The 17,830-nt window shown below is 39.8% G+C and overlaps 1 protein-coding gene across 1 annotated transcript in view; it reads right to left on the minus strand.

The window, feature by feature from the left end:
* The window catches only part of LOC124556242 (trithorax group protein osa-like), a 344,210-nt gene that overhangs the window by 37,882 nt on the left and 288,498 nt on the right, over window positions 1-17,830 (minus strand). The window contains exons 13-16 of the mRNA XM_047130230.1: window positions 17,430-17,627; window positions 11,677-11,893; window positions 1,226-1,384; window positions 468-590 (exon numbers count right to left, since the gene is read on the minus strand). Coding sequence (XP_046986186.1) covers window positions 468-590; window positions 1,226-1,384; window positions 11,677-11,893; window positions 17,430-17,627 — 697 coding nt within the window. The remainder of the gene's footprint in view (window positions 1-467; window positions 591-1,225; window positions 1,385-11,676; window positions 11,894-17,429; window positions 17,628-17,830) is intronic.

Below are 17,830 nucleotides of genomic sequence, written 5' to 3' on the forward strand. Positions count from 1 at the left end.
ATTACTTTACTTCACACAGACTGGGTATACAGACTTAAAGACAAATTAGTGAAGAAAAACAAATACAAAATGCATGGAGTTAAAACATCATTACTCAATACAACAACAACAGCTCAACATATTAAAAAATTTTCAAAAAAGTGCAAAGAAATAAATCTATGGGAAGAAACAGTACAAAAAGAGGTAAACCAGCAAGCAAGCAACAACACTGGACAGAATCACACAGAAACCATTCTACAGTTAGCCACCCATTCCCTCCCATGTTTTAGGAAACAACACAATTCCCTTTATGAATTTTTGCCACTCAAGCTAACATATATAGGCAAATCAACAAGGAAATTAGTTTTCTTAGAAGATTAAAGTGTCAGTTCATGCTGACGTGTGAAATGGAAAAAAAAGTAATAAACAGAAAGCAAAAGGAAAACTCACACTGAAGCATGCGAGCAAGAACATCTAGGGAGGGTTACCTTGGGGACGAGAGGGGCCTCCAGAAGGGCAGTAAGGATTGGGCCTCTGCCCAGTCGCCACGTCGTCAAAAGGGTTGGAAACGCTAATGTTATCCCCCGCACCTTGCGTCGGCACCCCCACACCTAGCACAATAAGCAACTGCTGTCACAAATTCCCCCAACAGGTAGCAGTCAAAATCAAGTTATGAGTTTTACAGATAAAAGCAGAGAAGGAAGATCAAACTTAAAAGTGTGTTTTCTCATGGCCTCCATAGCTACTAACAAAGCAAATTATAAACACAAAAATGCAAAGCAATCTCTTACATTATACTATATTTTACAAATTAAGCTCAAAATGAGGCACAGATGTAATACAAAATAAAGTATCAATAAATGCCTACCCATGAGGAGCACTTTACTTTCAGATTATGATAACCCTATCTTTCTCCCCCTTCAATGGCACCAAAGAGTGGTCACACACCTAAAATAACAAATATAAAAGCAACAATTCCTGCCAGAACTTGCTGGTCTACCTCAGCAGGGGAGAAATATTTATCCAGCAATCTGAAGCAGATATCTACATGTGACATAATATTTTGATACTGAGTTTATAAAAAATGAAGATTGTGCATTACGAATTTATCAGAATTTCAGATTTTTGCCTCTGGAAATTGTACAAAAGCAGTGCAAACTGGACTCCTCAGAAGATATGGGAAATAGTCTCTTAACTGTAATATCAAAATATTTTCTATCAAATCTTATGAAGGTTTAAGACTTACCCGGGTGGGGCGAAGGGGCATTTGTTTGGGAGGAAGGCCTTTGCATTGGTGGAGAACTGTAATCAGGTGTGCTTCCTGGTGGGTAACCGTAACTGTATCCATCCATGGATGCTCCACTTGAACCAGCTGCTGGAAATGAATCCTGTGAATTTGATGAGCCTGTAATTGAAAGAATCCTTTATCACACACAAATGCTTCAACAAGTGAAGTACAATAGTCGAAATCTGAATCAGTAATTGCTCCAAGTATTCACAAACTACAGAAGTGTCAAATTGCTTTTTATAACAATCTGCTTAATAGTCTCTCAAAAAGATTTCATATTAAAGTAAAGTATTACCTTTTCTCAGCAAGGAACAGAAAAAAAAACTGTGTGTAAATTATAGGAACATACATTCAGTCAGTATGTGAAAATGTCGAAGGTGTTATACAGGGAAGTACATTTTTCAGAAATTTCACACCAAATCATTAGCACAGCAAAATAACTAACAATGTTTTGTCTTGGAATTATCACTGATTCATGCACATGCACATAGAGACCTGTCAACAAGTCAAAGAGGACAATTAAATTAACCATCAACATGAACTTGCTGAAAAAAGGGGAGGTGTTGAGGAGCAGATGGGGAAAGGATTCAGCTGTGGCCTTGTTTAAGGAGCTTAGGGAAAGAAGACAATGGTAACTCAAACAGCGCTAAATCAAGAAGTTTGGATTGTAGACTTGAATATCAGCAGCCCCAACATAAAGTGGGTCCAATGTATGAATCTTATCACTCAGTGCTAACAAAGATTCACGATGATCAGCATTAGTATGTATACAAAGAGAGGGGAAAGGGGCTACATCACGGGTACTGCTGCATATTTAGCAGTCACAGTGGACACAACATTCTACAAGACATTCAGACCAGGACCTGCATATTAAGATGTTCATCAAATACTGGGACTGTCTGCACGTGCTGAGCTAATGAATAAAAATCAGTTTGTTATGTGGCAGGAATTTCTCCACTATACAAAAGCTGTTCTTTTCCATTCTGTTCGGAATTATAATTCTGGCGGGAACTTTATAACATATTTGGAGCAATGCTGTACAAGGGATTACTGAAAAGTATGCCTGCAATATTTTTTTTTACATTAAAACACTTCAATGATTTTTTAAATAAAATTAATGTTGTTACCATTCTACACTTTTATTCTTTGTGTCTACATATTTGCAACCCTCTGCCACTAGAGGGCTCCGAATTGTAGTGTACAGCATGGCAGTATGTAATGTAACTGTGTGCCACTAGAGGGCTCCGGATTGTAGTGTACAGCATGGCAGTATGTAATGTAACTATGTTGGTGTGGGAGAAACTGAATGCTGTAATCGATTTTTGAATTTGAAGAGTTCGTCCAACCTCTTCTTTAGCATGACAATGTCAAATCACACACGAGCACAGTGAAATCTGCTGTAATCCGATGCTTAGGGGGATCACTGTCGGTCGATCGTCCTCCACACAGTTCTGACTTGGTCCCATCTAATTTTAATCTTTTTCCAAAACTAGAAGAACACCACTGAGGCCTTCAATTTCATGCTGATGAATCATTGCAAGTAGAGGAATAATATCTCTACTATTAACTGTTATTCCATTCTAAAACAATGCGTGGAAAAAACCAACAACTATACCTTTCCATGCAAGCTCTGATTTCCCTTATTTTATTATGATGATCATTTCTCCCTATGTAGGTCAGTGTCAACAAAACATTTTCACATTCAGAGGAGAAAGTTGGTGATTGAAATTTCGTGAGAAGTTACTGTGACTGTGAAAAACACCTTTGTTTTAATGATGTCCACCCCAATCCTGTATCATGTCCATGACTCTCTCCCATATTTCTCGATACTGCAAAATTTGCTGCCCTTCTTTGAACTTTCTCAATGTGCTCCATTAATCGAACCATGTAACGATCTGACGCTGTGCAGCAGTACTCCAGAAGAGGATGGACAAATGCAGTGCAGGCAGTCTCTTTACTAGATCTGCTGCATCTTCTAAGTTTTCTGCCAATAAAACACAGCCTTTGGTTTGTCTTCCCCACAACATTTCCTATGTATTTTCTTCCAATTTAAGTTGTTCGTTATTGTAATTCTTAGGTATTTAGTTCAATTATGGCCTTTAGAGCTAACAGACTTATAGTGTAACCGAAGTTTCATGGATTCCTTTTAACACTTATATGGATGATCTCTCACTTTTTTCTTGTCAAGTGCTGCATACTTAAAAATGATTTAATTACATAATTGATAATGGCACTGGCAGGTGATGAAAATGATGTCATGAAGAGAATGTGGCACATCTTTATGTTACATTAGAATACTGGGGAAAAAATTAGTCACCCCCCAAAACAGTACAATGCTAATATTGCACAACGTTTCTAGCTTTCACAATCACTCCAGTTTTGCAAGGAAGAGAACCTGTAAGTTTCTTCAGGTGTGACATACCTAACTGAAGCCACTCAGTTATGGTTAAATCCTGTATAGCTACCAAAATGTGGGGAGGCTGACTGTCATTTCACCCATTATTCCAAACCTTCCCACACAGTTTCTATGGGATTACCATCAGATGATTTAGTACACCAACTGAAATGCAGTAAGGCCCCAAGTCTTCATCAAACCAAGCACATATGCGTGAAACCCAGTGAACACAGCTGTTATTGTGTTGAAAGAGGGGAGTGTCCACAGCATTCTCATCATGACTATGAGGAAAGGGTGACATTTAGTCACTCACAGTGTTAAAATCAACATCCCAGCTCATGTTCACAGTAACCCGAATGGGGGATTCCAAGTAATGGTACGAAAAAATACCACCAAAACATCACAGAACTACCTCTTGCCTCCACACACTGCCTCATCAGGGTGTCACTGCCCCCAATGCCTTGCACTGTATAAAAGATGTCAAATAGCAACTCGACAGACCACACTACTCACCTCCATCCTGCTGATGTCCAGTTTGTGTGTGTTGTCCGCCCCATTAGCTGAATGGTCAGTGCATTGGATTGCCACACACAGGGGCCCGGGTTCGATTCCCGACTGGGGCGGAAGATTTTCTCTCCTCAGCGACTGGGTGTTGTGCTGTCATCATCATTTCATCCCCATTCTCAATACGCAGGTCGCCCAATGTTGCGTCACACTCAATAAGACCTGCACTTGGCGGCCGAACTTCCCGACTGGGAACTCCTGGCCACCGACACCATACGATCATTTCCATTTTTTGTGTGTGTTTGGTCCACTGAAGAAGTGCAGCTTTATGTACCGCTCTGAGCAATGGCCTCTCATGAGTTACACAACTCCAAACGTTCTTTGCACACACTTCCCTTCATATAGTTTTCTTTGAAACTGATTGAGATGGACCACCAATCACTTACGGCACCAAGCCATGTTAAATTTGAAACCTATCATCATTGAAAAGGCACAACACTCACCTCTGGACCCTGTATGTTAAGAGCTTTTTATGACCACTGTTCCTACACTGTGTTACATCACTGTGAGTGATAAACCTGTCAATGAACCACTCTGCCAATGATTAAAACCAACTTTCCGTATGCTATCATTGAACGTTATGAATACTGACCTACTCTCAACTCTGCTAAATTACTGCACAATCAATCTCTCAATTTTCTTTAAAATCTTTATAGATTTACTATCACATCAGAAGTAACTAAAATAACAGAATAATGAAGGGAAGCATATGGTTTATCTTGTCATTTCACAGGTGTTTACAGAATGTGTTATTTGTAAAGAAAGAATGAGACAACCAATGCCTACATACGTCAAATGCATCAACTGATACTAACTTCCAAAATGTATCATCAATCGTTTACTGGTACACACATCAAAAAAAGTTTTGCATCACCCCGGTTCCCAGAACTCCTGAAGACAGATGGTGAATGGGGATATTGTATCATAGACACAGCCCCTTTGACTGTTCAGAGATGCCACTAAACACGCCCACAGATGTAAACAACCATGCATGGACACCACCTATTAGATGGAGGGTGTCCGGCAGCTGATCAATTCCAGTCATCCAACCAGGACGGAGGTACACAGCTCATGTTTTCTGTAGTTCAACCATGCCTAGACGGCCAATACCGTGATTCGATCACATCTGCATTGTTACTTTATGCCAGGAAGGGCTCTCAACAAGAGAAGTGTCCAGGAGTCAAAGAGTGAACCAAAGCGATGTTGTTCGAACATGGAGGAGATACAGAGAGACAGGAACTGATGATGACACGCCACGCACAGGCCGCACAAGGGCTACTACTGCAGTGGATGACCGCTGCCTACGGAATATGGCTCAGAGGAACCATGACAGTAATTCCACCATGATGCACAAAGCTTTTCATGCAGCCACAAGACGTCATGTTATGACTCAAACAGTGTGCAACTTCACTCCTGACGTCCATGGCGAGGCCCATCTTTGCAACCACAACACCATGCAGTGCGGTACAGATGGGCCCAACAACATGCCGAATGGACCTCTCAGGATTGGTATCACGTTCTCTTCACCCAGGAGTGTCGCATGTGCCTTCAATCAGACAATCATCGGCGACATGTTTGGAGGCAACCGGTCAGGCTGAACGCCTTAGACACACTGTCCAGCGAGTGCTGCAATGTGGAGGTTCCCTGACGTTTTGGGATGGCATTATGTGGGGCCAACGTACGTCGCTGGTGGTCATGGAAGGGGCCGTAACGACCGTACAATACATGAATGCCATCCTCCCACCAATAGTGCAACCATATCGGCAGCATATTGGCGAGGCATTTGTCTTCATGGACGACAATTCACGCCCCCTTGTCATCTTGTGAATGACTTCCTTCAGAATAACAACATCGCACGGCAACAGTTGCCAGAATTTTCTCCAGACATGAACCCTATCGAACATACCTGGGACAGATTGAAAAGGGCTGTTTCTGGACAACGTGACCCACCAACCGCTCTGAGGGATCTACGCTGAATCGCCATTGAGGAGTGGGACAATATGGACCAACAGTGCCTTGCTGAACTTGTGGACAGTATGCCATGATGAATATAGGTATGCATCATTGCAAGAGGATGTGCTACTGCATATTAGAGGTACCGGTGTATACAGCAATCTGGACCACCACCTCTGAAGGTCTCACTGTATGTTGGTACAACACGCAATGTGTGGTTTTCATGAGCAATAAAAAAAGGTGGAAATGATGTTTATGTTGATATCTATTCCAATTTTCTATACAGGTTCCAGAACCGAGGTGATGTAAAACTTTTTTTGATGTGTGTATTTTGAGAGTGGGGCAAAAAATAAAATATCCATTTCACTTTAAACACAAGAATAACAAAATTATGTTTGTGGGACAAAATATCTGTTTCTGTTTATTATAATCTCCCCCCCCCCCCCAACCACACACACACACACACACACACACACACACACACACACACACACACACACACAAAACACCTCTTTCTCAGCTCTCATACGACAATGACTGTGTAGATGTGTTAAACATAAAACTACATTCTCTGTGCCATTTAGTAGAGCACATGGAATGATAATTTAGTCTGTGTACACTATTTAGCTTGTCGATATGTCTCAAAGAGTCACTTCAAAAGTAAACTGTGTGCACTTTATCATCTTAGGGCAAGGCAGGATGTCTAAGTGGGAAGATGCCCACCTGCTAACATACATCACAGTAATGTCATTTGTACATCTGTCATGAGACAGGAGAGAGAGATATGCCTTGTAGTTGTCATTGACAGTTAACGGTACTAGCTAATGTGTCTAACATATACATTATGGCTCATATACAGGGTGAGTCACTAACTATTGCCACCTAAAATAACTCCAAAAGTATGATAGAAGCCGAAAAGTTTGTGGGACAAAAGTTGCATGGGAAAAACAGGGACCATAATATGACGTTGGTTTTTTGTTGCTATGTGGGGTCACTTCAGAGATATGAAGGTCAACTTTGTTTTTTCAAATGGAATGCTATAGTTTGGTACTTATTTTCTGACAGTGGCTATCAAGACGAATCCAATGATGTGTAATAGTAAAGGTCTTTGAAGGTCAACGAAGGTCACAAAGGTGGCATGAACGTCGATTTACAGAAGGTGTTGTAAGTGATGACCATTGGTATAAATGCAGTGCTGCAATCTTCTTATCACGGATTTAGTGGTATTCCTTAACACTTTCGCACTTATCGAAGCACATGCTCTGACAATTCTCTCTCGCATATCTTCAGTGTAGTTGGAATGTCTTTATAAACTATGTCTTTTACGAATCCCCACAAGAAAAAATCCAGAGGCGTCAAGTTTGGCGAACGAGGCTACCACGACACATTTCCTCCGTGTCCAATCCAATGATTTGGGAATTCTCTCTGCAACTCATTTCTAGCCATCAGCGAAAAATGTGTCGGACGCCCATAGTGTCGATACCACATTCTGTTCTTTGTTCCTAAAGGTATTTCTCCCAACAACAGACTTAATGTTCCTTGCACGAATGTGGTGTACTTCCTACCATTAAGATTTCCTTTGATGAAATAGGTGCCTGTAATTCTGGCCTCTAGAATCCCACACCATACATTCAGCAACCACGGTTTTTGGTGTGCAACTTGCTGCAGCCAACATGGGTTTTCAGTTGCCCAATAATGCATGTTATACAAATTAACATTTCCACGGTTCGTGAATGAGGCCTTGTCATTAAATAAAATCAAATTCATAAATGTGTCATCACTCTGAATCTGAAATTGAGCCCATTGGCAGAATTCAATGTCACGCATACAATCTGTACCGGTTAATTGTTGATGGATACTGATATGGTAAGGACGATATTTATGCAGAACACGAACAACACTACTCTGGCTCATGCCAGATTCCCTTGCGATTTGATGTGAACTAACACAAGGATCTCAAGCCACAGTGGCAAGAGTACCAATTTCCATTTCCTTGTTAGTAACTTTGCTTTGCCGGATATGTTTCCCATGCACTAAAGACCCAGTTGTTCTCAATTTATTATACACACATTTAAGTGTATGACATGTAGGGTGGGTATATGGAGGATATCTTTCGGTGTATAAGTATCTAACTCTCACTGAATTTCATTGGCATTCTCTGTAAATGAGAAGCATATCGATTTGTTCTTCGAAGGAATACATCATTAACATTCGCTTGATTTGACATTACTAGTCTTACAGTTTCTGTTAGTGTTTTATTGTGAAACCGTCGAATGGTGTTTACATGTCAATGGTACATTAGATGGATACGCATATTCGGTGAATATTTATTATTTGCACGATATACAAGAGAGAATTGTCAGAGCTTGTGTTTCAATCAGTGCCAAAGTGATAAGGAATACCACCAAATCCATGATGATAAGATTGCAGCACTGCACTGATACAAATGGTCATCACTTCAAACACATTCTGTAAATCGATGTTCATGCCACCTTTTTGACCTTTGTTGAACTTCAAAGGCCATAGTGTTACACATCATTGGATTTGTCTCGATAGCCACTATCAGAAAATAAGTACCAATCTATAGCGTCCCATTTAAAGAAACAAAGTTGACCTTCATATCTCTAAAGCACCCCACCTAGAAACAAAAAACTAATGTCATATCATGGCCCCCGTTGTCCCATGCAACATTTGTCCCACAAACTTTTCAGCTACTCTCATTCTTCCAGAGTTATTCCAGGTGGCAATAGTTAGTGACTCACCCTGTATATCCAAGGAGAAAGCAACAGAGCTGCGTAATGACTTTCCAAAGGCAACTGAGAGAACTGTGTCAAACCAGATGCCACATGACTGTCTCTGTATAGTCAGTTTCATCTCTAGACATATGTTATTGACAACAGTAGACCTTAAATCAACTCTGTACATTGACAGGTTTGGTAAGGGATCATCTAGAATGAAACTTCTACCAAAAGCATTTGGATCTCTTTGCCAGTAGATGCAGAATTTGTCTGACACCTGACAATTGTCATCACAGAAGATTGTAGAGACTACCAGGTACCAACACACATCTCGGGCATGCCAACCGATAGGTTCAGTGCGGAGGTGGCTCAGTCACGCTGTGGACTGGTACCATGTATAAATGTCAGGCACCTCTCACTGCTACTGAGGGTAATTTGAACATTGCGCAGTACTGAGGAAGGAATCTCCTACCTCATCAGAGAGAGGCTAATCTGAGCTGTAATGTGGCTACCACCTTACGGACAGCTTGTCAAGGGGGATCAAAGTATGTTATAATACACATAGTGGAGCAACTGCATACTGAATGTTATCCAGAAACAGATTTTAATTCACACTCGCTAAAATGAGCATTTACAAAGCTAAAATGTATGTTTATAAACAGATTGCCTTTATTTTGTTGTTATTTTATTTCACAATATTTACCATTTTTATTTTCATAATGTTAATTCTTTTACTCCCTGTTCCCCTCGAATCTACGAGTGAACACGATCACAGATATGTGGGTGATGTGAAACTTTTTTTTTTCTTTTTGAGCAATTTAGATGAACATGTGTGCTACATTTGATGTTCACTCAGAGGAAATTAAATTATTCTGTGAAGGATCAATTTAAAAATCCTTACACTGAATATGCACAAGTCCAGTTACAGTGATGTGACCACCACCTATATTCGATGTCAACATACAGTAACCACTCACAGACAGCACATGGCAGCAGAGGGTATATAAGGTGTGTCAGGGGGCACATGGGAAACGGTGCAGTCATTGTCCTAATTTGAAAATGGAGCAATTTATCTGACTCCCAAAAGAGCATGTTTATTGGTTTTCGGGCCAATGGCGGAAGCATTCTGAAATGGCTAAGTTTGTAAATTGTTCACACGTCACCGTGGTTAAAGTATACCATGCATAGCAAAATGGCGCTATTCAAAACCGGCACCAAGGCAACTGTGGTTCACCACGGGCCATAGATGACAGAGGTGAACAATGGTTGTAGAAAGTGTAGGATTGAATAGATCTGCAACTGCTGAGCAACTGACTGCTCTGATGAACCAAGGGATTACCAACAGTGTGTCAACAACCTTTTAGTATACATAGCTGTGCATGCGGCTTCACAGTAGGCTGTAATTTGCACACCAATGCTACTACTGGAAGTCTACTGAATGGTGACAGGTGGCCTTTTCTGATGAATCATGTTTTACGCTTCATCATGCAGATGGTAGTTGGCACGGATGGCGTGAAACATCTAAAAGTGAAGGGCCCAGGCCAGGAGGAGGGAGCGTTATTGTCTGGGGTACATTTTTGTGGCATTCCCTTGATGATCTTGTCATTCTGGATGGTACAATGGATCACCACAACTATGCAAATACCCTTGGGAACCATGTCCACCCCAATACACAGTTTGTTTTTTTTCCTCAGCACAGTCATCTACCAGCATGACAATGCAACATGTCATACAACTCTGAGTGTAGCTGCATGCTTTGAAGAGTGCCAGGATGCATTTACCACACTACCCTGGCCACCAAATTCACCAGTTAAATCCAATCGAGAATCCGTGGGACTATCTCAATCGGCCTGTCTGCGTAATGCGTCCACAGCCTAGAAACCCAGTGCAGCTGGCCAGGCACTGGAGTTGGCATGGCTCTTCATCCCTGTTGGTTCCTTTCAGAACCTCACTGACTCTCTCTCTGCCCACCCACACTGCAAAAGGTGGTTGTTCATGCTTCTCACAGGTGGTTGCATTGATGTGACTGGATCATACATTACCTCACGGAATTTAACTCCAGTAATATTAAACACGCTAATGGCTTCTCACTGACTAGTATCTTCAATTTTGTTATATGATTTGACGCGTATATTGTACAATGTGTACCATCAGTAAGTACTGACAGTACACAGCCTCAACAACATATAAATGTGTATTTTTAACTGTGCTTTTTAGCAATGCACAAGAGTTAAAATTTATTCCCTTGTATAATACTTATTTCATGCATCAACACATACCAATACTATTATCAACAACTAATAAAAATCTTTTTTACTTCACACCACCAGCACCAAAAGTGTGGATGATGCTACTGTCACTTGTTGCCATTATCTTACAATTGAAAAATGTCCATTGCCCACTTCACTGTGATAATATATCTATTACAGATTCACTTCCAAATATGCCATTTTGGCCCTTTTTCAACAACTCACTTTAACACAAAATATGTTATGAACAGGATATGAGTACATAAGTTATAAGATTCTGCAAGCTTTTCTGAAAGAGAGAAGAGTAGAACTTGCAATTCCTCTGTCCACTCTTTTGCATCAGATAGCATGTGATCACAATATTCTACATAGTTTAAGGGCCAAAAGCAATGTAGAGCCCATGTCAGTAATCACTTCAGAGCAGCTGTGTAGAGGCACAAATCAAATCAATTAAGTACATAAAATTAAAATTTTCTGTAAGGATTTCAACAGTACAATGTTATGGACTACCTGGAGATGGAACTGATGATGTCTTGGTCATCTTCTTCTTCGAAGTAGATTCCACTTGATTTATAATTGGTTGTGGGTCTATACCTCCACGGTCAAAGTGACATTCGAAGGCCAAAAGGTTTTTCGTGTAATGCTTCCGAAGTGTATATGCAGCACTTGAAGATGCTCCGATGCCTAAAAGCCCTGCAATGTCTTTCCAGGTTTTGTTTTTTGTGACCTGTGAATTTAAGTTTGTAATCAAACACACATGAGAAAACTGTGTTTGCTGAAACACAAATAGCTGTTATAAACTATACATACTATGAATTAAATTCACCTGTCATGTTTTTCTGTCTGAATGTGAAGGATAATCTCTGGAAATAGTGTACAGATACTGATACAGCTTTCACTAATAGATAGGTCGATTGATGAGGAAGGTTTGTGTAGATAATTCATTACCAGTGTGCCAGACAAGTTGTCTGACCATAGATACTTAGTGTTACCCATGCAAACCAGGGGTAGGTTGCTAGTGAAGAATCATCGTAAGTAATGAGCTTTCTTATGCTACAGGTTAACAATTAAAAATTTCCGTTTGAGGTAACTGTTATTTAAATATTTTTTATGCTACTGACAGATCTGAACTCAAAGATATTAACAAATAATAGAACACACTAGCAACTATCTATTTATGACATCAAATTTTACAGCTAATCTTAACTACATTACTGTTTAATGTACATTCATTTTTAATAAATTTCAAAGTTCAGCTTTAACATTTACTACATACACAATAATCTCAAACTGAAGATAATTCACCGCCTTCAGTGGTTTAGGTGAGAGCCTTATTCCTTTGTAATCTGTATTTCCAAAGTAATGGAAGTAATTTCCAAAGTAATTCATAAAATTCAGGAGGTGGTCAACATTAACTTTCACTTATTATTGGAACACACATGAAATAGAAAGATGTTGTGCACTGGTCGAATTTCACACAGTAAAAAACTAACTGCTACTGTTTATGGAAAACAGCTTGCACACAGACAACCCCCCCCCCCCCCCCCACACACACAAATGACCACAAAATCCTACTATCTCAATATCCGAGACAAAAAAAAGGAGCAAATACTGCTCAGCAATTAAGAAGCAACTGAAGAAGGGCTTAAAACGACAAACAGCCACTCCTCTTTATCTTCATTCTGAACTGTATTAATTCTTTACTAATGGTTATCCAGCACAGTATGTGAAGCTGAAGATTAACGAAATGTAACCAGTCTTCAAATTACTTACTCTGTTTAATGAACTACAAAAACAGAGAGAAAATGTAAAGCATTGTTTTGTTTTGTTTTGTTTTGTTTTGTTACGAGTTCATAAATTTCAATATCTGCGATGAACAAGATGGGGAATGTTTTGGTAGAACAAGTCAGATAGGTCAAAACTCATTTTTTATCTTATTGCTAACCACTACATACAAAACAGGATTTCTTTATTGCAGACATTAGACTGCAAATTATCATAAAACTGGTTACAATAAAAGTACAGGAAATGGATGTTTCAGATTAAGAGGAAAGAGAACAATTCATTACATAGTAAAGCTACATAGCTCCTTGTGATATCTTACCTCATTCTCACACTCGTACTGAAGAAGGGTGTAACTGATCAAGCACACGCCTAACCTAACACATCTAAACTTAGATTTACACCCTGCAAGCCACCTCTCATGGTATACGGAAAAATCTTATGAGGATCAGTCAACAAGTAGTGCCTCTTTTTTTTCCTTCAGTAATGCTTATTAATTTAAAAATTTGAATTTGGCACTATTCTACAAAGCTTCTTCTCTAATCTACTGCAGTGGTAACTTCCTGCATCAACAGATGCCAGTACTGCAGTTGCTTGCAACGTGGTCAAAGTCTATGTTCGTATTAAACAGCGTTCTGTGATAGAAGCCTGAAATGTAGAAGTAAAAATGCCCATTGGCATTCATGAAAGACAGAAAAATGTGTAAAGTGATGGAACAGTGGATACCAGCACTGTTTGTCGGCGTAACAACGCTGAAGACAGATCATTGGCTCATGAAAAGCAGAGCAGCAGGTGACTCCACTCAACATGCAGTGAGTCGATGACATTATTCATGGTGATCACCAGGTGACTGTGGATGATTTGTGTTACATTACCTCCCACAGTAATGGCATTGTGATGATGATGATTTTTTCAGCAAATGTGATACTCAAAGCTTTGTGCGACTCGAGTATCAAGAATATTAACACTCTGTCGGGCGTAATTGGCCCGACAGGCACAACTGAAATGTTTTTGTTCCCTCTCTCCCAAATAAGTCAGCGTGGGATTTGCCTGCCATTAGTACCTTCCTATCTTCAGGCAGTGTTTACAACACCCTCCACAAATTTTTGCGTGACCTTTGTAGAGAGCAGATGTGACGTTAGTGGCCTCTCATGCTCATTGGACTTTAATACATCTTTGCTTTTGGAGGTGTGTATTTTTGGTTCTTTTTAAGAGTTGTTATTTTGCTCACTTTATGGATGAGTAATGTGAATTTTGTGAATATCTTGTAAAAATATACAGTTCAGTAAGCTTGGCCTTTCAGGCACATTCTGACTGAGTACATAATTATCCTCAAGTTCTCTCTTTTAGACTCTAGATTCTTCAAAGATACAGCTCAGAATTATTACAAATTGTCTAACCCCTGTCATCTCGAAGAAATACAGGATTTGCTGATGTACAATGATGAGGAAGACTCCATACTGTCTGAGGATCTTGGTGATGAAAGTGACATTGATTCACAAGATGAGATGGAAGAATGTGAAGGTGATTCTTTAAAGCAGCGAGATGGAGAGGAGACTGCTCAAGATGAAGAAAGAAGAGACAACAAAACAAGGAACTTTTATTTGGGAAGAGATAAGAAGACCATGAGGGCCAAAAAGGCACCTGAGGAAAGACATCGTAACGGGATCTTACAACATCACCACTCACCTCCCTGGAGTCATAGGAAATGCTTAGAATGCTACAAGTGCAGTTGAGTGTTGGAATAATTTATTAGCCGATGATATCCTTGCCACCATTATCAAATATGCAAATCAATACACTGACACTATCAAGGATCATTTCACTAGTGAGAGAGACATCAGATCCACAGATGTAATTGACCTAAGAGCATTTATTGGTTCGTTGTACCCAGCAGGTGCATACGGAGGGAATGGTCAAAGTCTGGAGGAACTTTGGGAGACTGAAGGTGACAGAATGAAAAATTAAGTCTTGTGATGAATATCAAACAGTTTAACAGTCTGATATGTTGGCTTCGTTTTGACACCTGAATTACCAGAGCCCAACAGAAAGAACTTGAGCAGCTAGCTCCTATTCATGAAGTTTTCGAAGAGTTCATGAAAAATTGTCAGAAGAGCTATTGTCCTGAGGATAGCATCACAACAGACGAAATGCTTCCTGGTTTACATGGTTTATGTCTTTTTTTGGCAGTATATACCCTCAAAACCTAACAAATATGGAACAAAACATTTTGGTCTTCTTGATACTAAAATGATATACACAGTGAACATGGAGATCTAAATTGGACTACAGTCTGGAAGTGCTTTCTGTGTCAGCAACAAACCTACTGGAGTTGTCAAGAGAATGATTAAGCCCATATTTGGATCTAGTCAAAATATCACTGCTGATAACTGGTATTCAGATTCTCATCTTTTGACTATTTGAAGACAAAAAAGCTGTCGTATGTTGGAACTGTCTGAAAAAATGAAAGACAACTGCCACCAGATTTTCTTAACATAAAAGGGAACACACAATACAGCAGTATGTTTGGCTTTAATGATGGGAAGGTTTTCGTTTCCTACACACTGCGCCATAACAAAAAATTAGATTCTTGTACATTTGCTTCACAATGATGATGTCACTGGTCATGAATCTGGAGAGATGGGAAAAAAACCAGAGATAGTCACTTTCTAGAATTCAACAGACGGTGGCATTGATAGTGCATATCAAATGTGTGTTACTTATTGTATGAGCAGAAACACAAAGCGCTGGCCAGTGATCGTTTTTTATTCACAAAGTTGAACGTAGGTGGTCTCAACTCCCAGGTTATGTACCTTGAAAGTCAATTGGAGAAATTGCAGAGAAGAGTGTACCTAAAATCTCTGGCACATCAACTTGTGCTTGGAGAGCTACACAAAGGAAGTATGAAAAAGATTAGAATCCCCTCCAGCTTGCAAAGCTGACTCAAAAGATTTATTCAAAAAAAGACACAGAAATCACCTCCTCTCCCACATCCCAATATACGTAGACGCATCACCTGCACTACAGAAATGGGTCACAGAAGGATGTCAAACTATGAATGTAAAAACTGTCACAAATATAGTCTGCCAACTTTGCTTATCTGTGCACCGATGTATTTCCTCTGGTAATTGTGAGAGAAGTTGAAAGGCACCAGCATCAAAACAGTGACTTAAAATGGTAGTTTTTTTCATAAATTTATTGTTCGATAAAATTTATGTGCTGAAAACTGTTACTGTTCAGTGGTGGATTCAAAAGTTCGGTCATTTATATTCTGTTTCTTCTGAGTTTAATAAAATGTTTTTTCAGCATCCATTTTCATATGTTGTGTAACTACACTTTCCCATGAAAGCCACCTACCACATTTAGGTTACTAAAGTTGAAAATATGAAATAATAGCTGATTTCAAAATCTCTGCCTGTTATGCTCATTGTGCCTGAACACAGGAGTCTCAGAACTGCACCTGACGAATGGTTAACCAAGCAGAATAAAAGGCCAAGAAAAACAATTTCCTGCCAACTCTTGCAGCCCTTCTGTTTGGAGGGAGAGGAGTTTTGGGAAAATTTGTGATTGGAGACCAAACATGGGTTATTTTTCTGAAGCATACTCAAAGAGGTAGTCAATGGAATGGCATCAAAGGAACTCACTGAAGAAGAAAAAGTTCAAAACTTCGTGCCTGGCAGCTAACATTATAGCTACAGTACTCTGGAATGCAGGGGGGCAAGATTATTGTTGATTTTTTGGAGCAGAGATGCACAATTAATTCTGTCAACCATGTCAGAACCCTCAAATAGCTTAAAGCACATCTACAGTGAGTTTGCACAACATAAGCTATGGTGGATGCTGTTGTTCTGAATGACAATGCAAGGCCACACATCAGCCATTACATCACTAAAGAGATTGTGAAAACTGGGTAGGACGTTTTGCCTCATCCCTCATATAGCCCTGGCCTGGCACCATTAAGCTTCCACCTGTTCGGGCCACTAACAGCAGCTCTTTGTGGGATTCACTTTGAAGACGAGGAGGCCATGAAAACATCAGTGTGTCAACGGTTTCAGAAGCAGGACTGTGCATTTTACCAATCCAGATTACGTGCCCTTGTTAAAAAGATGGACCAAACCCGTGGAAATTGACAGATTATATTCAAAAGTCGTAGATTAATTGTCAATGTGTGCTTTCCAATCTATGTAGTTGCATTTGAAATCTTTGACACACACACACACACACACACACACACACACACACACACACACACACAAGAATCATTTCTTTTTGACTGACCCTCTTTTAAGCAACAGTTATTTCTCTTTCCTTATCAAACGCACAGAAAAAAACTTAACACTTGCACAATGGCTCTATTATTTATTGAAACACATTAAATTCCAATCACAAAATATTCTTAAAAAATATGTTAGTAGGAAAATCTATTTACAGTACATCTAGTTAGTATGTCTATGGAACTACCATGGAACTAAACACTGCACCTTGCATACCTCCATGAAGCCCCCTCTTTCCTTGACGTAAGCATACAACCGATAGAGATCGAGAGGATTCTTGGAGATGGTGGGACATGCTGAGATAGGTGTTCCACGCTCCTCCATGAACTGCAGCAGTTTGTCAAGCCACATGCGTCGCTCGTGGTTCTCATCCATCTCATACAGTTTGCACAGGCTGTCTGGTTTCTGTGTCACATAACATACTTATTAGTGGGTTCAACCAATACACATTAAAACTCAAAATTTACAAGTACATCAAAATAGTTACAGTATTCGAACAACAATAACCTTAGTTACAATTTGTTGACTGTCAAGTTCAAGTGTAGTTCATACTGCATCTACCCCACTTCCCTATGGGAATACTAAAAACTGCTTTGACATATCTATCT

This window comes from Schistocerca americana, chromosome X, assembly GCF_021461395.2.
Source record: "Schistocerca americana isolate TAMUIC-IGC-003095 chromosome X, iqSchAmer2.1, whole genome shotgun sequence".
NCBI classification, from domain to species: domain Eukaryota; kingdom Metazoa; phylum Arthropoda; class Insecta; order Orthoptera; family Acrididae; genus Schistocerca; species Schistocerca americana.